The 21,296-nt window shown below is 39.1% G+C and overlaps 1 protein-coding gene across 3 annotated transcripts in view; it reads right to left on the bottom strand.

Moving 5' to 3' along the window:
* The window catches only part of tbc1d22a (TBC1 domain family, member 22a), a 185,375-nt gene that overhangs the window by 26,683 nt on the left and 137,396 nt on the right, over nt 1-21,296 (bottom strand). For 2 of the 3 annotated variants that reach the window (XM_057323906.1, XM_057323905.1), the window contains exon 12: nt 11,416-11,511. In XM_057323906.1, the coding sequence (XP_057179889.1) occupies nt 11,416-11,511 (96 nt within the window). Of the gene's footprint in view, nt 1-11,415; nt 11,512-16,337; nt 17,783-21,296 lie in introns of those variants that run through there. The other variant, XM_057323907.1, reaches the window with a different exon arrangement.

The following is a 21,296-nucleotide window of genomic DNA, read 5'->3' as shown; positions in this document are numbered from 1 at the left end:
CAAATACAGGGAACGGTTCACTGCTCTATGATTGTTTGCTCACTGATCTACTTGAAAAATCACCTAAAGCTGAGACTGTTCCCACCCCACAATCCATATTTCTTCAAGTTTTTCCAGTTAGGATTCTCTTCAACTTCTGCAAGTTTACAACAGCTGAGAAATGATGAGGCTTTAAGTATTTAAACATTTCTTGGAAAGTAGTCCTAATCAGAAGAAATTCCAAAAAAAAGCCTTTTTTGACAACATTACGGTACAAAGACCTAAAGTAGATTGTAGGCAGAGACCATCTTAAAGAGATATACCTTAGCTATCTACTGTTATAAAAGGCCATAGTCCCTAAAGACAAGACTAATTTTCACAGTTTGATATGCTGGGATAGATCCATAACTCCCTTTCCTCTGACTGGAGACTTATTTAATTTTTCATGTCAGGTCTTCCCTTCAATCTCAATCTCTCCAGCTGAATCAAAATGATCTTTTATAAAGAAATCAAATTCAAAGAACCTTCCACACCTAACCTACTTTGGGATCGCTGTGCTGAAGTGCTTTCAGAAATGGCTTCAATCATATTTAATACTCAATTTTTGACACTAGGTTACGTACATTAATAGTTTAAGTGTTACCTTAAAGACATTGATGTACCGATTTTCATTCATAAAATTTAAATGTACAATTTACTGTAAAGCTTATTTAGATTGGCCTGTTGAAAAAAACAAAACCCCTTGCACTACATATTTAGATGTTTCTTTTGTTTTATTTGACTGTATAATGTGATGCAATGATGCAATTGTGCAACACTGTCTTACTACATACCCCAAAGCAGTGATGAAGAAGCTAGTATGAAAAAGTCTCCAAGATACAAGCTACTGCTAATTCAAAGCAGTTACAACAATAGTGCCACTCAGTGGTGTAGTCCTAACAAAAAAGTGGTGTACTATCTTATACAACCATTACCCACAACCCCAAATTGCCAAAAAAGATAGAATTCAGTGTGTTTGTTTTTTTCTAGTAAAATATCAAGTATTATAGTTAAATATGTAATTTATAAATATTTATGCATAATTCTTCACTTATTCTTTGATTTTGAAGTTATAGCATTGGCAAAAAACATGTCTATGCCAGTACTGTTGACCACAATACAATATAATCAATATTCACATACACAATATTACGTAAAAACATATACAAGATTTTATTTGGTACAGAATTGAACTTGCCAACACTGCCATCTCTGTGTGAATACTTGTGGGGAAGACATACAGTAAACGTATTAAGTATAGGCCTATGTTGTGGTGAAAATACTTAACTTTAAATGTAGAATAAACAAGGAGGTTTAAAGAGCAAATATTACGAGATCATGTAAATTACATTTCATGCAGTGTGTAATGTTGCCGTGTGTGAATGTAAGCAGTCTGCCAAGTTGTAAAGCCGAAGGTGAATGAATAACAAAGTTATTGGCTTGGGAAAAAGGGAGTCGACTCTGAATCGCGCAAACAAGTCGTGCCCTAGTCCAATTTGCGAACCGCCGTGGATTTACGTCACTACATATAGTTCCCGCCTACTTTTGCTAGAACTGCCCGCGAAAACTTCTCTCTTCTCCCCCAAACACTGTAGCTCGTGAGTCTCGTTCACAGTAGACCAATCATAGCAGACTAGACTATCTGGCCAATAAGATCAGAGTAGGCTGTTGGAAAGGAGGGGATTATACGGATGATTCGCCGAACAAATCATTTGAGAGTCAGTCAAGAAATAAGGTAAGAATAACTGCCTATTATAACAAAATAATAGTGTTTTTACACCTTGTATGTAGGTAAACTTGTTGTTGGACACTACATAAACCAAAATTAGGGATGTACCGAATGTTCGGCCACCGAAAATGTTAGGCCGAAAATAGCAAAAAAAAGCAAGTTCGGTGTGACTATGTGAAATGGCCAAATAAATTTTACCGAACATGACTCGTGAGAGTGAGAGTCGTGAGAGAGACAGAGACACACGTGCGCTTTATTACTGCCGCAAACATTTTGGCTCGTTCACGAAAGGCAATGATGCATATTTCTCGTTCACTGAAATCTCTCCCTCGAGCACAGAGTGTATTGGCTTAAAAGAGTGTCTAAAGCATGAGCCAATGGCGTTCAAGTGTGAGCTTTGACAGAGCATATGATTGGTTGAATGTGCTGAACGAATACGCCTTTCACTGAACGAACGAGCCTGTGTTTGAGTCTGAACGAGAGAGATCTCGTTCGTACAAGAACAAAAGGAGTCAAAAGACCTACTGATTCTTGCTCATGAACAATCAGTCATCTCGTTCATCTCGTTTGTGAGTGAACGAAAGGACCCGCTGATTCTCGTTCGTGAACGACATGAACGAGCTGTTACTTCTCACTCGTGAACGAAAGATGAGGTCTCTTGTTCAACAAGTACAGAAACGGACACAATGTAAAGATCCTTACGAAAATAATAAAATAATGCAAGCTGATGGTTAAATGTAACAAAGACAAATTAACATTGTCATTTTTATTGCATGGAAAATGGCAAGCCCTGTTTACTCAGTTATTGTACTGCAAAGCACAGGTGTTTTGTGTGCATTTTGTATAATTTATTGTTCGACTTTATTACGTTTAATTCATGTCATGTACTCCTCTAAAAACTGTAAAACAAAAAAAAGTATTTGTTAGCTCTCATTCGTGTCACGTCAGCAAATAGCATTCCAGTTCCGGCTGTGAGGGGACATGTAATTGGTTAGATCTTCCACTGAACGAATACGCTCACTATTGGGTTCTGAACGAGAGAGATAGATCTCGTTCGTGAACGACTCGAACGAACTGGTACATGTCGAACATGAACAAAATGAACGAGAGTGTACACTGTAGGTCGGTCATTTAGCATGTGAGTCTCGTTCAGCAATCAGCAGAAAGCGGATGCAAAGCGCAGTTACAGGTAGGCTACTTTGCATGCTTGTTTATTTAAAATACATAAACTTAACATTTAACATAATCCCAGATTTATGAATGTGTAAATGAACAAACAATTAACTTTTAATTATGCAGAAAAACCTTGTGCGCTGGTCATCTGAACCACTTATTTAGACTTATTTTATTTATTTAATGAGTAGATCAGAGACACACATTTTAATAAAGCCTGTAATCAGTTTATACGTCCATTAATACGTTTGTTGACATGACACAACTCTTTTTCGCCACCTGCTGGTGTATTATAGAAATGGTCACTGAACGAATCAGTGAACGAATCTGAATGAATCATTTTGGTGAACGAACTGAAAAAGAACGAATCGCTCAAATGAATCATAATTCCCATCACCACTGTAAAGGGAATAAGGATACAGAGAAAACGTAAGGATTCTGACTTGTAAGCTTTTAAACAGTAGGGCTACAGAAGTGCTTTGTTTTATTTCGTCGCGTGTCATTTAAATAACACTAGCATTAAAAGTTGTGACAGATATCAAAGATTTGTAATGCATCACAATATCATAAAGAGATAAAGCAGCGCAAGAGAACACGTGAATTCAGTGACAAATTCTCTCGAGCCGGTCCAGGACAGAACAGAGTAATTTTTCAGTAATTTGGAGTCTTTTTTCGGCACAACAACGGTAAGCACACTTTAAAGCAACTTTGACTAAAAGTGAGCAGTTTAATCAATGTTACCTGATGGCTTCAGCGGGACTCTAAGTCACTGACAGGACGAACTCCTCGCTGGCGCGCTGCCAACACTGATGATGATGCACTTGATGCGGTTGTCGGGGCTGCGATTGCGGTTGAGACGGGGCTGTGGGAAATATTGTTTTTTTTTTTTTTAAGAAATGCACGAAAGAATCGCGTTTAAAAACAAAATAAGAAAATGGAGATAAGGTTTAAAGGACCCATTGTATGAATGTCAAATTTTTTCTGTGTTTAAGTGCAATAATCGGGGCCCCGGTGCATCTAGCAACCCAGAAAATGTGAAAAACAAGATCCCAGTAACTTTGTTTTGGTAAGCCTTTCTCTGCAAGCATGTGAGAAATCGAGCCGTTCAGATTTCGCTCCTGATGTGACGTAGACGCAGGCTCTTAATCTACACAAATCCTACACAAGTCTTAATCTTGTGTAGCCCCTTAATCTACACAAGTCCACCCATGGTACCACCCATGGTACATCGCTACCGCCATTGTTGTTTTCACAAGCGACAGCGGTGTACGTGACGCCATGGCTAAAGTTCGTGGACAACATGCAATGTAGTCACTGCAGTCCTAACCTCGGAAGATTTATTTAATTTTTAGTGGAAATACCTCAGAAACCATAAGTAAAAACCTGCTTGTTTGCGCGAATCACTTCAAGCCGGAGTGCTTTATCAACCTGGGACAGTACAAGCAGGATTAGCTTCAAAGTTGCTCCTCAAGAGGGATCGAGACCAACTGAACGAGACAAAGCTGCCGATGTAAGTAATATTTATCAACAGTCTGAATTGACGTACATGTACCGTGTATATATAGGAGGATAATGTTAGCATACGATAGCGAAGGGAGCGAAGTCTTGATTTGATTTGATTTATTAAGGGAGCCCTAATAAATCATACCAACTTGTTGAAAGTGCTCATTTTATGAGTCCTTTAAGGAAAAGCAACCACAAAAGCAGCTTGGAGATGTTTAAAGCAGCAAAACAAGTGAGTATGCGCTAATATAGATCTTCAGAAGTCGTTATACAGTGCTATGGTAAAAGTAAGCATAAGGCATATACGTGCGTATGGCCCCGACTACACCACTGGTGCAACTATTATACTACAAGTTACTAAGAAACAGAAGCTACAGTACTCTACTCTCAGCCAGTCTTGACTCATTGTTCCAAGGTTACCACAGCGAGCAGGATGCAGTTCATGGCCTGACCTCATGGTAGAGCGGAGAATGGGAAGTGGCGACCTGATAAGAGCTGAGATGATAGAGCTGGATAAAGAAGGACGTGGTCACCTGACACGTCTTCACCACAAAATTTCAAATGCTATTAGATTATTAATGATAATCTTAAACTATAATTTACCTTATTAGTAAGTTTATTTATTTTATTTAGCCTTGTTCTGCAAGCTCTCTGGAGCTTGTGCAGAGGCAGCAGCTTTTGCCAGAGGGGAACTGGACTCCCCTGGTTGGGCCTGGGTTCTCTTGAGGTTTTTTTTCTCGATTAGAGTTTTGGGTTCCTCGCCACCGTTTGCATACTGTTTTTTTGCACTATTTGCCTGGCCGGGGGGCTGCTTTAGAATTTTAAAGTTGTACTTAATTAATAATGCATATAGGAATTTACAGTATAGTCTGTTATATTTGACCTGTGCTTCTCTCTCCTTTATCTTAAATGTGTGCTCTCACTGAGCGTGTGTGTGCGTGCGTGCATGCGTGCGTGTCTGTGTGTGTGTGCATACTTGTCTGTGTATGTGTGTGTGTGCGTCTGTGTGTGTGTGTGTGTGTGTGTGTGTGTCTATGTCTATGTGTGTTAGTACGTCTGCATATTGTGTGTGTGGAGTGTTTTGTATGTGGGTATGTTTGTCTTCTGTGTTTTCAACTTTTTCTTGTTTTTGCAGGTACAGTACAACTTTGATTGTTTTGCTTATAGTCAATGTGTCTTATGTACAGCTGCTTTGTAACAATGAAAATTGTAAAAAGCGCTATATAAATAAAGTTGAGTTGAGTTGTACTGCCTTTTAAAAAAATGGATGGCGTGTTACAATTCACTTCCACTGTTGAAAAATGAAGCCAAAATATCCCTACAATGGCCGCTGACATGTTGCGTCGATTATGTAATGTGGACGCAGAGTCTGCACAGTAATGATCGCCCATATTCCCCACGGGCTCAGATCCGGCGCTGCGCAGAATTATCAGCGTATCACAAAGAACCGTGAGAGTAACTTGACAGTACTGCTGTTAAATCGCTTTCACATCATATGCCGTTCTGTCTGTACAGCGCCGCATGAAGTCGAAAACACATTCGATTTCTATAGCAGTAAAAGCTGAAACAGAGGACAAAATGGATGTGATGCCATTGAAAGGCAATGCAATGAGGAGGGACGTTACACTGGTTGAAACGAAAGAAGAGTCACAAAAAAACAGCTGCTAATGTAGACAAAAGACAGCTGAGCTAACTATTTTTTTGATCAGACCTAATGTGTCTCTGTGAGTAAGGAATATGAACTACAGCTGGAGAGAGAAAAAAAAGCAAAGAATTATGGAGGATCTCTAAAAGAAATTTGGCTAAGGTTACACTACTCAACTCAACTCAACTTTATTTACAGTCATGGCCAAAATTGTTGGCACCCCTGAAATTTTTCCAGAAAATCAAGTATTTCTCACAGAAAAGTATTGCATTAACACATGTTTTGCTATACACATGTTTATTCCCTTTGTGTGTATTGGAACAAAACAAAAAAAAGGAGGAAAAAAGCAAATTTGACAATGTCACACAAAACTCCAAAAATGGGCTGGACAAAATTATTGGCACCCTTAACTTAATATTTGGTTGCACACCCTTTGGAAAAAATAACTGAAATCAATCGCTTCCTATAACCATCAATAAACTTCTTACACCTCTCACCCGGAATTTTGGACCACTCTTCCTTTGCAAACTGCTCCAGGTCTCTCATATTGGAAGGGCGCCTTTTCCCAACAGCAATTTTAAGATCTCTCCACAGGTGTTCAATGGGATTTAGATCTGGACTCATTGCTGGCCACTTCAGAACTCTCCAGCGCTTTGTTGCCATCCATTTCTGGGTGCTTTTTGAAGTATGTTTGGGGTCATTGTCCTGCTGGAAGACCCACGATCTCGGACGCAAACCCAGCTTTCTGACACTGGGCCCTACATTGCGACCCAAAATCCTTTGGTAATCCTCAGATTTCATGATGCCTTGCACACAGTCAAGGCACCCAGTGCCAGAGGCAGCAAAACAACCCCAAAACATCTTTGAACCTCACCATATTTGACTGTAGGTACTGTGTTCTTTTCTTTGTAGGCCTCATTCCATTTTCGGTAAACAGTAGAATGATGTGCTTTACCAAAAAGCTCCATCTTGGTCTCATCTGTCCACAAGAAGTTTTCCCAGAAGGATTTTGGCTTACTCAAGTACATTTTGGCAAACTGTAATCTTGCTTTTTTATGTCTCTGTGTCAGCAGTGGGGTCCCCCTGGGTCTCCTGCCATAGCGTTTCATTTCATTAAAATGTCGACTGATAGTTCGTGCTGACACTGATGCACCCTGAGCCTGCAGGACAGCTTGAATTTCTTTGGAACTTGTTTGGGGCTGCTTATCCACCATACGGACTATCATGCGTTGCAACCTTTCATCAATTTTTCTCTTCCGTCCACGTCCAGGGAGATTAGCTACAGTGCCATGGGTTGCAAACTTCTTGATAACGTTGCGCACTGTGGACAAAGGAACATCTAGATCTCTGGAGATGGACTTGTAACCTTGAGATTGTTGATATTTTTCCACAATTTTGGTTCTCAAGTCCTCAGACAGTTCTCTTCTCCTCTTTCTGTTGTCCATGCTTAGTCTTTGCATTGTGTGTCTGTGTGTGCCACACTAAGTCAACTTCTCTCCTTTTTATCTGCTTTCAGGTGTGATTTTTATATTGCCCACACCTGTAACTTGCCCCAGGTGAGTTTAAAGGAGCATCACATGCTTGAAACAATCTTATTTATCCACAATTTTGAAAGGGTGCCATTAATTTTGTCCAGCCCATTTTTTGAGTTTTGTGTGACATTATGTCAAATTTGCTTTTTTCCTCCTTTTTTTTGTTTTGTTCCAATACACACAAAGGGAATAAACATGTGTATAGCAAAACATGTGTTAATGCAATACTTTTCTGTGAGAAATACTTGATTTTCTGGAAAAATTTCAGGGGTGCCAACAATTTTGGCCATGACTGTATATAGCGCTTTTACAATTTTCATTGTTACAAAGCAGCTGTACATGAGACATATTGACTATAAGCAAAATAATTAAAGTTGTACCTGCAAAAACAAGAAAAGGTTGAAAACACAGAAGACAGACATACCCACATACAAAACACTCCACACACACAATATGCACACGTACTAACACACATAGACATAGAGACACACACACACACACGGATGCGCACGCACACACACACAACACACACACACACACCACAACACACACAACACCACACACACACACACACACCGCACACGCACGCACGCGCACGCACGCACACACACGCACGCACACGCACACGCACGCACGCACACACACACACACACACACACACACACACACACACACGTATGTACACAGACAAGTACGCACACACACACACACACACGCTCAGTGAGAGCACACATTTAGGATAAAGGATAAAGGAGAGGGACTACAGGGAGCAAAGTCAATGTTGTAAGACAATGACGTCATCTTCATCACCTTTACCAAGAGACAGATATTCATGATACTGGTGCACCTTGATCTGGAGGAGACATTTATTTAGATTACATTTTAGCGGTCATGTATGTTCTAAATACAAATCAGCAAAGAAGGGCAGAAATTAATAATAAAAAAGAGAATAAGAAGTCAGAATGGGAGTAACCGTCTCTCTGTGACACATGGTACAGCAGCGTAAAGACAGAGGCCTGAGGCTGTTGTCTGAATGCCAAACAGCGGCCGAGTGCTGCAGCACTGGTGCAGGGGATAATCCTGAATCACTGAGCACTGTAAACACAATAAATCAACCGCCCCACAACACACTGCTGATACACACCACTGATTTGCTGCATATTCAACAACACACACACACAAAGTGAGAAACCTATTCATTCAGCAAGGAGATGCATGTTTAAAGGGATGGGAACGATTAGAAAAAGACAGCAAGAACATCAAAGATGTGGATCAAAGTGTGTGAAAATGTGGACTACAAAAAAGTTTATAGGAGTAATAAACAGATATCAAACTTGACTCCATATCCTTTAACACATTTACCAGGTCTTATTGTGAACATAATATAGAACTGTTCTGTATGACATTCACGGTCCAGTACACGTCTGTAAATTCAATTATTTTGGTTTTGCATATAAATAAGATCCTTGTTTTCCTTTTTTATTCCCTATGTATTCCTTATTTCTCTCTTGGGTCTGTTTGTCTACGCGCTGAGATGGATAAACGCCTTCCCGAGACTACATATCTATTCACTATGAATACACTAAAATTTAAGTTTCGCCACATTATGAAAGCACTCGATCTGCGTTACAGACTGCTGTCTTGTATTTTTTTACAGCGCCGAGGTAATTCCCGACATCTAATAAAAGACAAGCAACAGTATCATAGACGAATTACACAGCTTGCCACATGAGTAAATTATTGGACACAAAATATTGATTAGAAATATTTTATTAGATCATTTGTAACGAATACAAAGCTTTTACGAGGAAAATCCATTTCCTATCTGCTTTAGACATGACTGTCAAGACACAACGATCAAACAAGACAAACGTGGTTTAATCATCTTGAATATACTGGCATATTATAGTTTGATTAGGCACATTACATTATTGGTAAATAAATTATTTTTAAGGTCAAGATGACTAGCATGTACCCGGATGACTGGCCAATCCCAATCTAGTATTCCAGAGTGTTACGTGAAACGTAGGAATTCATGTGTTCCGCAGTTTGTGTACGGGATACCAGCATCTGTGACAAAATTGCATTATTATATTTTACTATGTTTATTATACAAATGCACTAGAAATGTGTACAAGTGGATTTTTTCGTGTTTTAGAGTGTGTGAGGTGTGTTTGTCACGGTGCTTGTTTGTGTGTGATGTAAATCAATGGTGCACTGCTATTTTAGTTGTTTTGCATTTAAAACGTTTTCCTGCTGCACTGAGTCCATATTTAGAGCCCTGTGATATACGTATATACCAATAATAATATACCAAAAACACCATTGTATCTGCAAAAGGATGAATTTTACTTCAGTTTACCATTGTAAATAATATAATAGTATACTACAGTAACAAATATATAATTATTGTATCGTAAAAGAATGGAAAACACAGAACTAAATGAAAACTGAAAAAAAGGAACTTGGGAAAAACTAAATTATTTGGCCCTAATTTACCCAACTGTAACATTAATGTCCTTCGTCCATACCTGCCTATTTATGTACATACAGTATATATTATGTATATATGTAAATATAAATATTTTTATGTGTATATTTTTTCTAAAATAACAGACGTTTTATACTTGTGCTACAACTGTTTGGCCTGTGCTACAAAACTTTAAACCTCTGTAGCACCAGTGCTATGTGCAAAAAAGTTAACATACAGCCCTGTGAAAAAGGTGACATCAGCTGCAATGGAATGTAGAGTAGGTTATGAGATCACAATGAAGATTATCCGTTTGTTAAGTATGATGTCACATGCCACCGCTTTCAGGTCCAAAACACTCTGTCAGATTCCATAAACAAACAGCAAAAAATGGTAACAAACTCGAAGCGTAGGGCTGCTCGATTATGACACGATTATTTTGGACAATATTGATATCAAGATTATTTAATCGATTACTCAGTGACGTTTGAAAAATAAATAAAAATAGCATTTCTATATTGCTGTGCTAGATATAACCCAAGAAATAAGAGGATCCTTGAAAATGGAATGTGCCACAATAATCTTTTTTATCTTGATTATTTTGTTTTTGTAATGGTTGGATGCCAAAACTGACGATTACAAATAATTACTAGTAATTGCACTGCCCCGTCAGAGCGTGCTGTAAAACTCCTGAAAAAAAACCCAATCCTAACCTTTATCTCCATAACGACATCCCAGGTGGCAAGACAGCAATTCATGTTTTATGAAATTATTAAAACATTGATGCCTGCAAATCTGTGAGCCTGGAGGCTGTAGTGAGTTTATAAAAGTTTAGCTTAATTGTGTGACATGAATAAATAGTACTCATAAATGTCTGTTCAAATAGTGGCTTCACTTGAAACAAGTGGAGGCTTGGATCCGGAAACAATATTCCTTTAGTCACAATTTAACAAGCAGATAATGAAAAAGACCTGCCCTGCTGAATCATGCACAATCAGAAAAAATAAAATTAAAATAGGGTAAATAAAAAGTAAATAGGGTTAATTTTGTACTTAAAATTAAATTAAAATATTGTACTTCTGGTGACATCCTAAGACAATGTGTGGCTAAACCATTTACCTCTCAAATGCATGGGATGTGTGAAAATGTGTGAGGACATGAAATAGAGGTGTCTCAAAGGGACCACACAATGTCACCTTACAGCAGCTGCTGCTGTTGTCATCACACTAATGCAGGCATGCCGACCCCTTGACCTCGTGAGTTAATGAGGGAGGAGGGGGCTCATGCAAGGACGACACTTACTGCAGCTCTGGGGCCTTACACAAAACCACACAAACCATCTTACCTGAAAATCCTTCTCTTCTAGTATCTCCTTCCTCCATCGGACCAGGAAGGCGGCACATACATACAAATGGAAATGAGAGAATCCTTCTGGCTCCGCCTATACATACAAAGACAGAGATTACAAAAAAGGGTTAAAACCCACTTGAACGCTTCAGGTGATGCAAACTTGATCACATGCAATGCATTTGTTGCCTTCTCAATGCTGCAGCAAGGGGTGCTACAGCTTTAGTAGACATTAAACTGTCTTCAATGAGTTTACTTTTTTAACTTCTGTCATGAAAAAACCTAATTACTTTTTAAAAATAACTTCATACATTTTTCACAACGCTTATTCAATCTGCTCATGTAAGTTTCCTGACCTAGCAAAGTATAACAATGAAATTAAAGGGCAGGCCTGAACAAGTAGAGCCTTTGTGTGAAAGCCTAGCGGGGATAATAATAGTAACCCTTATACAGGGCCCTGTGTCACGTGTTGGAGCGGTGCATTTAATTCTCCTTCTCACATTGTACTGTGATAACCCCCTGCTGAACCAATTCATTCTTCATCTGAATATGAACATATCAGAGCAAAGAATATGGAGTGGAATTTTGCACCAATGGCATTACACTGTGGTCACCAAGATCAGCTTGTCATGGGTGTTTAAAAGTGTTGTAGTTGGGACCACCCAAACCGAGACCCAAGACAAGACCAAAAGTTTGAATGGCAGAAACCAAGACAAGACCAAGACCAAGGCAGGCTGAGACCAGGTCAAAACCAAGACTAGCACTCCTTAAATTGAATTAATTCAGATCCACATAAAACTAAAAAGTCATAATAACAGAATCATGTGTTCAAAGCGTTCTTATCTATTCCATAGCAAAATAGCTGTGTGTTGCTCAGATACATACAAAAGTTCTGATTTGTTCTAGATTTGTTTTGGACCAGCCAAGGTAGAACAAAAACTTGTTTGTAATTGTGTCCAAAATTTAGGTCACTTATTAACTCATGGTTTATTAAATGATTGCATGAAATCAATATCAAGTTTTTAGATCATGTCAGATTTTATAATATAAATAAACAAGATAAATTTTTTGCAATCATATCTTGGATATTGCAGACATTTGTGTTAATTTCGTTGACAAACTTCTTTAAGGACAATACCCCATTCATCTTTAACCGTAACAAAAGAAATAAGTCAATGATTGCTTTAAAAGCCAGAAGTTCCAATCACATTAATCATGTTAACACACACAGTACAGTAAGTCAGACAATGCACCAGCAATTTAGTGTAATTCCCACAGTTGTTGTCTTGACCACCGCCTCAAGTACTGCAATTCTAGTGTTTAACAAGATCTTTTTTATTGCAAATGGAAGAGACAGCTTTTGTTGTTTATTATATCACGGCTGCTAAGGACATGATGAAAGAAAGAACTAGTGGCGTCCTTTTTCTGAAAAGAATTACATCAAGTAAAAACAAAATGAACTAAGACTAGTTATTTCAAAATAAAATTTGCAATGTGGACCAAACCTTATGCTGTTAATAAACCCCACCTGAGGCGACAATGTGGTGTAGACGCTCCATCTTGAGGTGCAATGAGCTCTACACAGGAGGAAAGATCATCTTCAATGCCAGCCACGGACAGAGGGTCCTAATGAAAATCAATGGCTGCGTTTTTCCCAGCAATAAACAGGAAGGACAGGTCTCTCCTTCAAGGGTAAATGCGGGCAATGGAAATCTTCCTAACTGTATCCTGGGTCAGAACGTCCGTACACAAATAGCGCTGCACACACCCAAGGTGGCAGGAAGTAGTTTGCAGACTGCAGACGTTACAACCAGTCCAATTACCCTGCAGTCATTCTCAGTCACCTCCTCGTCAAAGTGACCACACAAGCGTGAAATGCACTTAATTAGACACTCAATAGACAGGGCCAGGTTGCAAGGGCATCTGCATGTGTTCAGCTGTGTGGGGATGAAATCCTGTCCTTACAATGTAGAGCTCTGGCTGTCTTCAACATATTTCTAAGTGGAGGTATTTTGTCCGTATCTCTGTTATATCACGCACCAATAATTTTATTTTGTTAATTAAAAGGGTTAATATTCAGAAATGGTCGTTTAAATAAATAAACACAGGCAAATTAGTACTTAGATTGCAAGAGCTGGCACCTAAGATTTTCTATCACAAGCAGGGGGTTAAGGTTCAGTTGGCATGCTTCAGTTAGCTTCTGCTGGTAGATGCCACAACAAAATACATTTAGAAGGTACTACTAAAACTGTTTGGAGTTATAAGACAGACTATCTGTCGTTAATGTTTTTCTGGGCATGTGGTCTAGTGATGTCTAGATTCATATTTAGATGGGCCATAGCTTCTCTTCATTGATCATTTTAATTATAAGGTCTGTCCCCCCTCCCTCCCTTTGGGGACAGGAGGTTGATAGCTTGCTGATAGTTCTTAATTAATGGGGACAATGGGGAAAACAGACAAAGTGGTTCATTCTGGAACGTTCTGATGCAAGAGCTGGCGGCACACTTCAGGTGAGTTCGAAATGAGGACAAACCCCATTACAAGTAGTTATGTTTTATTGGGGGCCATACATTTCAAGCCTAGAAATGATGATGTAGGATTTCTGTATTATATGTTGTCTTAGCTTACAGCCAAAACATAAAATCTGCGGGAGTGTTGATCTGAAGTACAACTTCTTGGTAAACAACAATGTGGCAGTCAGAATGCAGAAGTATATTCTGGAGATTACTGCTCAGTGAAAAGTCACAAGACCAGTCAGTTAGAATGTCGGTTATCTGCAGAGTTCTAATATTAAACATTTTTCTCGTTCATGCAGTCACACTGAATTTACCAACAAGTCCACTGAGATGGAGTAGATCTGACATCGAACAGCGCACTCCATTCATATCCACTCATACTTTAGCCCCAAGCAAGAGGACAGAGAGCAAGCAGATGAAATGGAGTGGGCCTCCGTGAGTTATGTTCAGGGTGATGATTGCCTATTGGTGTAACCTACCGGCCTTAATCAGAGTGGCAGGGAAGATGACCGTCTGAGGGAATCAAGCTGTGACATGCTCCCTGCTACTGTGCTTTATTACTTTATTAAACCGCTCTCTACCTGCAAAATGTGAGACTGCAGCTGTCAGCGGGGGAAAAAAATATCGCCCACTGTCTGGTGAGTGTGTGCAGTCAAATGTCAAAGTGAGAATTCACTCTATACTTTGGGAGTGTGTGTATATCTTACAGTGGATGGCAATAAAACACCTACAGTACGTGGCAACAAACATGTCACTCATAACTTGATGAATCCTACTCCTCAATCTACAGGTGCTGGTCATATAATTAGAATATCATCAAAAAGTTGATTTATTTCACTAATTCCATTCAAAAAGTGAAACGTGTATATTATATTCATTCATTACACACAGACTGATTTATTTCAAATGTATATTTCTTTTAATTAGATGATTATAACTGACAACTAATGAAAATCCCAAATTCAGTATCTCAGAAAATTAGAATATTACTTGAGACCAATGCAAAGAAAGGATTTTTAGAAATCTTGGCCAACTGAAAAGTATGAACATGAAAAGTATGAGCATGTACAGCACTCAATACTTAGTTGGGGCTCCTTTTGCCTGAATTACTGCAGCAATGAGGCGTGGCATGGAGTAGATCAGTCTGTGGCACTGCTCAGGTGTTATGAGAGGCCAGGTTGCTCTGATAGTGGCCTTCAGCTCTTTTGCATTGTTGGGTCTGGCATATCGCATCTTCCTCTTCACAATACCCCATAGATTTTCTATGGGGTTAAGGTCAGGCGAGTTTGCTGGCCAATTAAGAACAGGGATACCATGGTCCTTAAACCAGGTACTGGTAGCTTTGGCACTGTGTGCAGGTGCCAAGTCCTGCTGGAAAATGAAATCTGCATCTCCATAAAGTTGGTCAGCAGCAGGAAGCATCTCGCCTGGGCTAAAGACAAAAAGGACTGGATTGCTGCTGAGTGGTCCAAAGTTATGTTCTCTGGTAAAAGTAAATTTTGGGTCCCAGAGTCTGGAGGAAGAGAGGAGAGGCACAGAATCCACGTTGCTTGAGGTCCAGTATAAAGTTTCCACAGTCAGTGATGGTTTGGGGTGCCATGTCATCTGCTGGTGTTGGTCCACTGTGTTTTCTGAGGTCCAAGGTCAACGCAGCCGTATACCAGGAAGTTTTAGAGCACTTCATGCTTCCTGCTGCTGACCAACTTTATGGAGATGCAGATTTAATTTTCCAACAGGACTTGGCACCTGCACACAGTGCCAAAGCTACCAATACCTGGTTTAAGGACCATGGTTTCCCTGTTCTTAATTGGCCAGCAAACTCGCCTGACCGTAACCCCATAGAAAATCTATGGGGTATTGTGAAGAGGAAGATGCGATATGCCAGACCCAACAATGCAGAAGAGCTGAAGGCCACTATCAGAGCAACCTGGGCTCTCATAACACCTGAGCAGTGCCACAGACTGATCGACTCCATGCCACGCCGCATTGCTGCAGTAATTCAGGCAAAAGGAGCCCCAACTAAGTATTGAGTGCTGTACATGCTCATACTTTTCATGTTCATACTTTTCAGTTGGCCAAGATTTCTAAAAATTTCATTGTATTGGTCTTAAGTAATATTCTAATTTTCTGAGATACTGAATTTGGGATTTTCATTAGTTGTCAGTTATAATCATCAAATTAAAAGAATATATCAGTCTGTGTGTAATGAATGAAGATAATATACAAGTTTCACTTTTTGAATGGAATTAGTGAAATAAATACACTTTTTGATGATATTCTAATTATATGACCAGCACCTGTAAGTATCTGTTTAAGAATCGATGAGTAAAAGATTTCAGATTGCAGTTGAATTTAAAAAGTAGAAAGTTCTCAAACTATATGTGGGGCTGTTTTCTATGTTTATGTGTATAAAATTGGACACCTCACAGTTTGTGCCATGCCAAATCACATGTATTGCCAAAAGCCTCTGAATACAATATTTAACTTGGTCATTTGTGTTCATCACTGTTTATATTCTAAAAGCCATTTGAAGATTTTGTTAATCAAGATACTCTACATGCATCAACAAGTTATATTTTCAGACACTGCTGAAACTAAACAAAAACAAAACAAAACAAAACAAAATTATGCATGTTGACCATTCTTTTGCACAAGTGTCTTAGGGGCCTGAATACTTTTGAAAACGGCTTTAAGTTTTTGAAAACTATACTGTTAATGTCTGTGTAAAATACATAAATGCAAATTTGTGAAAGTGGTGATGTTGTGTGCATGCATTTTACAAATAATGCAAAGGAAACACTACCTGTTTCTTGTACATCCTTTCATGTCATGTAAATGTAGCCTGAAAAGCTACAAAAATGTTTATTCTGACAACAGAACTGCATAAAGTTCTGAGGGGCACAATTCTAATGGAGGTCGGGTCAGGCACAACACATGCCACATGGCACTTTAATAACTGATAAAAGCCCTCTGGATCAAAATGGGATACTGATAATGCATTACTCTTGCAAGCCACCATCTTATGCAGCTTCTGTTCCGGTTTCTTTGGTTGTTATCTTCCAAAAGCACCCTACAAACTTAAGTAACACATAGGTCTGGCCTTTACTGTCAAGCTAACTTTAGGGTTAACTGTCCATTAGGGCCCAAAAAGTTTGGACTATTTTTAACTTTGACTTTTGGCAATGTAAATGCAAAACTAAAGAAGAGTGGTATTTTACTTTAAATCACAGGGCAAAAAGTATATGTCATGACAAATAAAAAGTGAACAGGAAACCTCTTGAGGACAAAGAACTATATCCTCTAACCACCATCTGCAAAGTTTTAAAATTGTCTACTTCAACTGCATTATTCAAAAAGGTGGAAATAAAGGAATAGCAAGTTTTCCAAATCTTTTGTCTAAAACCACAGTTTCATTTCATCATCTGATCAACTCAACTCAAGACGTGCACTGCAGGTTGGCAACGCCAACATTTTTATTGTAAATGTCTTGAGCACCTATGTTGCTCTATAAGTGACTGTGCAGTGTTGAAGAACTTTGAAGGAGCCAGTGATGGAAATTTCAAGCGAGACGTGATGAAATATTGATGTTCCAGAGTCTGTGCTGCTGACCTGGACATTGCCTTCTGGGTAGCGGTTTTTCTGTGTCAGAAAACATATTCCAATCATTAGGGGAACCCCACGGGACCGGTAAAGGGATTCAGGTCGCAGGTCCAAATCCCTGTTGGGAAGCTGCTTTCCTTTGTGCCTTGCGGTGAGGTTTTAGATCAGGATTCATGAAGGATGAGAGGAAAAAAGGATGGAACCACAGCTTGCAGCAAGTACAGACACTGCACATGTGTACAGGTAAATCTAAGAAGAGAACAGAAGTTTTGAAAAGTAAGTGCTTGCCAGCAAAACAACAATTCAAAACCTGGAAAGAACTGATATATAACTGATACTGAAACTGTTTTAAAATGCCTTTACCAATTTGCAAAAGTGTATTTGGAAATGCCTAAACATAAAAGTTTCTTTCCTTGGAGAGACGTTTCAGATGAGTCTGTCCAAGCAGAAGTAATTTTCAAGCTCATTAAAGAGACAAAGGCTCGAGCTAGGGGAGTTCAGCTAAAACTGCACAGGGCTAACAAATGCCACTGAACAGCATGTTTGCGTCAACCATCGTACGCAATAGAGCTGAAGCTGCTAATTTAATGCACACAAACTATTGTCAAGCCTCCTGCCTCTAAACCACTAGATTGTCTGCATGAAGCCCACAATCACCAATCAGGGGACCCATGGATATCACGTACTGTGGTGAAAATGCCGTCCCTGTTAATTCCTTGCTAATTCCTGCTATTCAAATGTGTCATGCAAAAGAAAAAACTAAATAATACTACAATTCAATACAAGTAGAAATCTGCTTGACACGTCTACAGCTTAACTTGAGGGGTGTCTCACTACAGTCTGTCCCCAGATGTGTGGCGTGCAGTAAAGTGTTAGCACACTGTTAAAAGAGGCTTGGTGTTTGCCTTCGGCTTCTAATAAGTCTATATACCCTGCTGAGAAAACCCAACAACCCAACAGACGTCATATGTGAGAGAAAGTGGACGTACAAAAAAAAATGTAAGACCTTGCTGTGGGCAACCCAGACAGATGTGCACACATTTATCCTTTAGTACGGCTGACTACAATTGACTGTGATGGGTCATGAAATATCCTTGTACACTTTCAGCTGGGCCCAGTAGTTCAATTATTGATGGCCATACTTTTGATGCATTAAAAGGTAAGAAAACCATAAAAACACCTGCTGGGTTACAAGCTATACCATTACAGGCAAGGTTTCGTACTTCAACTCAAAATTTACATAATGTTGGATGTAGAAGTTCCCTTTAGGTTCACACCAGGGAAGTTAATAGAGAACCAAACATTAAATTATCATGTTTTGCATTGGGGACATAGACACACACTAAGTAATGATATAACCAAAGACATAGGTATTGTATAGGAGGGGTGTCAAGGCCTTAAATGAGATAGATTTTGTGAACCTCAGTAAAAGACACATAGCAGATGGCTGTGCTGCACATACAGTGTTGTTGAAGGACCACAGTGGGACTATTACTGTTTTCAGGTTCAAGTAGAATAAGACATACTGAAAGTGTAATTGGACTGAGGGGACAATTCCTCAGGCAGTACAAACAATAGTGCAATTCCGCTTCAGTGCAGAGACAGTGTCAGTGCATTAGTAAAACTGCTCTGACTTGATCAAGCATGTATCGGTGAACATAAATGTCTCAAAACCTAGCAAGCTGACCACTGTCTCAAACATATTCTGCATACTACTGTCTGAATACTAAGTCAAGCAAGATAAATGGCCAATACTGTAAGATACTTTCAAGAGTGGACTTTAAACGTGAGAACTTCAGAATGTGCACATCCAGTGTGTGATACCTGTGGGATACCAGATGAGACGTGTGTTCAACGTCCCCTTTAGAAACACCATGTTGGTTTACGTATTTCAGAAATATATTTCTATTATGCCTGCAGAAGTAAGTATGGACTTTGCACAAGGGTCATAACAATCTATTCCCTACCAAATATGCAGGGAAATGCTGAAGTGGTGTAGAGCAGTGGTTCTCAAACTGGGGGCCGGGGGGCCCCAAGATAGATCCATTTTATGCTATCAAACATCAGAAAAATAAGACCACCAACCAAAAGGATTGATGTTCCAGCATTGTATAACTGCAAATGTTTTTGGTTAAATTGAAATTCTTAGTTTAAGATTACAAGTCTTTATTTAGGGGGGCCACAAAGCGATGCGCTCTACACAAAGGGGGCTTTACAATGAAAAAGTTTGAGAACCACTGGTGTAGAGTACCTCGGGTTTGGAGTTTTTACATGCACACCATGGCACAGTAGGATGCCAGTTGCCTATGAACAACCACTGTAACATTCTTCAAGCACTCTGAAAACCATAACTTCACAATGTGCCTTTAGAACAGAATTATTTGGTAGGGTAGTGAAAATCCACAAAGAAGCAGGGCAGTTGCAAAGACCTTGAGCTTTGGTGTAACCCTCACTGCAGTGCAGAGGATTTCTGTTTACTGTAAAGAGGTTTTGTGAGAAGCCTTGTAAGTTAGAAAAAAGGCAAGCTCTGAAGAACATGAGGGAGCATGTTAAGCAGAAATGTCACAACAACAAGCGGCACAGATCGAGAAAAACTCACAATGCACTGTGAATGGCACAGGAACCAGCTCAGGGGAAGGTACTCTTTGTTTTCAAAAGCTCATGAAATATTCATTAGTCATACTCTGCTAATTCAGGCCATCAAGATCTTTAAGGTGAGTTAGTATGACACAGATTGTCATGATCGTGAGGAAGGGAGATAGTGCGAGCAGTCATTTTCAGACTATTTGGTTATGCATTAAAAATGCATGTGATGAATTACATTCTATTCCTGGCTTCTGTTGAGGAATTCACACTAGGGTCCAAAATTGAGCACTTGGCAAAACAGAGAATAAGAATAACTTTAAATTGCCAATCTCAGAAATTTAACTTGAGCAGAAAAGACCAGTACAGTGTTCAATAAAATATGCTTTAACTCAATATTTTAAAATGAAGAACAAAGATAGTATATCAGTTACACTGCTTTAGGATTTTGGGGCACATTATTTTGAGAAGTCTCTATATTACACAATTCAAAAGACGAGAATTAAACAGAAAAACAAAATAAAAGACAAATCCCAAAGAAAGACAAGAAAAGTCCCAGGAATCGCATAATGATAAAACGTTTAGCTTGAACAATAAATTGCTTTGAAATGCATTGTGCCATCAGACAAAGGCACAAATTCAAAAGAGCGAGATTTTAATACTTCGGTTTAAAACTATGTATAATGTTAACAACAAAAGAATGGCATTGTAACAGAGCAGGGTTTATACATTGCTTTGTCAACTACAATGCAACAATTTTCAGAATTCCCAAACAAACCACTGACCTTCAGTGTCTTGTAGAACAGTAAATATAGTCAGAAATGCTTAAAAATGCCACAGTGTTTACTTTACACTGCTCAGAAAGTCACCTTACAAATGGTTTATTTATAACCATCTATGAGTAAAAGCTTCACCATTAAATCTGACCACATCTACAGTATAACATCTCACTCAGGTAGCACGGGAACTACAGTAACTCACATCTGAAAAAGTTTCCATGAGCACTTTTCTTTTGAAGTCAAATCAATGCAGACAAGAAGACTGTCTGAAGTCCTCAATCTTTCTACCTGGAGTTCAAAGACCACTGAGCTGGGTTCACTTCTTTTTGAGCAAGCACTTTCAGGTGAGCTCCCAGCCCTGACAGCTGGGCATAGCTTCTGGCCAAAGATGAGTGAAATGG

The sequence above is a fragment of the Triplophysa rosa genome, linkage group LG24, assembly GCF_024868665.1.
Source record: "Triplophysa rosa linkage group LG24, Trosa_1v2, whole genome shotgun sequence".
In the NCBI taxonomy this organism is placed as follows: Eukaryota; Metazoa; Chordata; class Actinopteri; order Cypriniformes; family Nemacheilidae; genus Triplophysa; species Triplophysa rosa.
The sequence above is the reverse complement of the archived record's forward strand: the minus strand, read 5'-3'. Positions and strand labels throughout refer to the sequence as shown.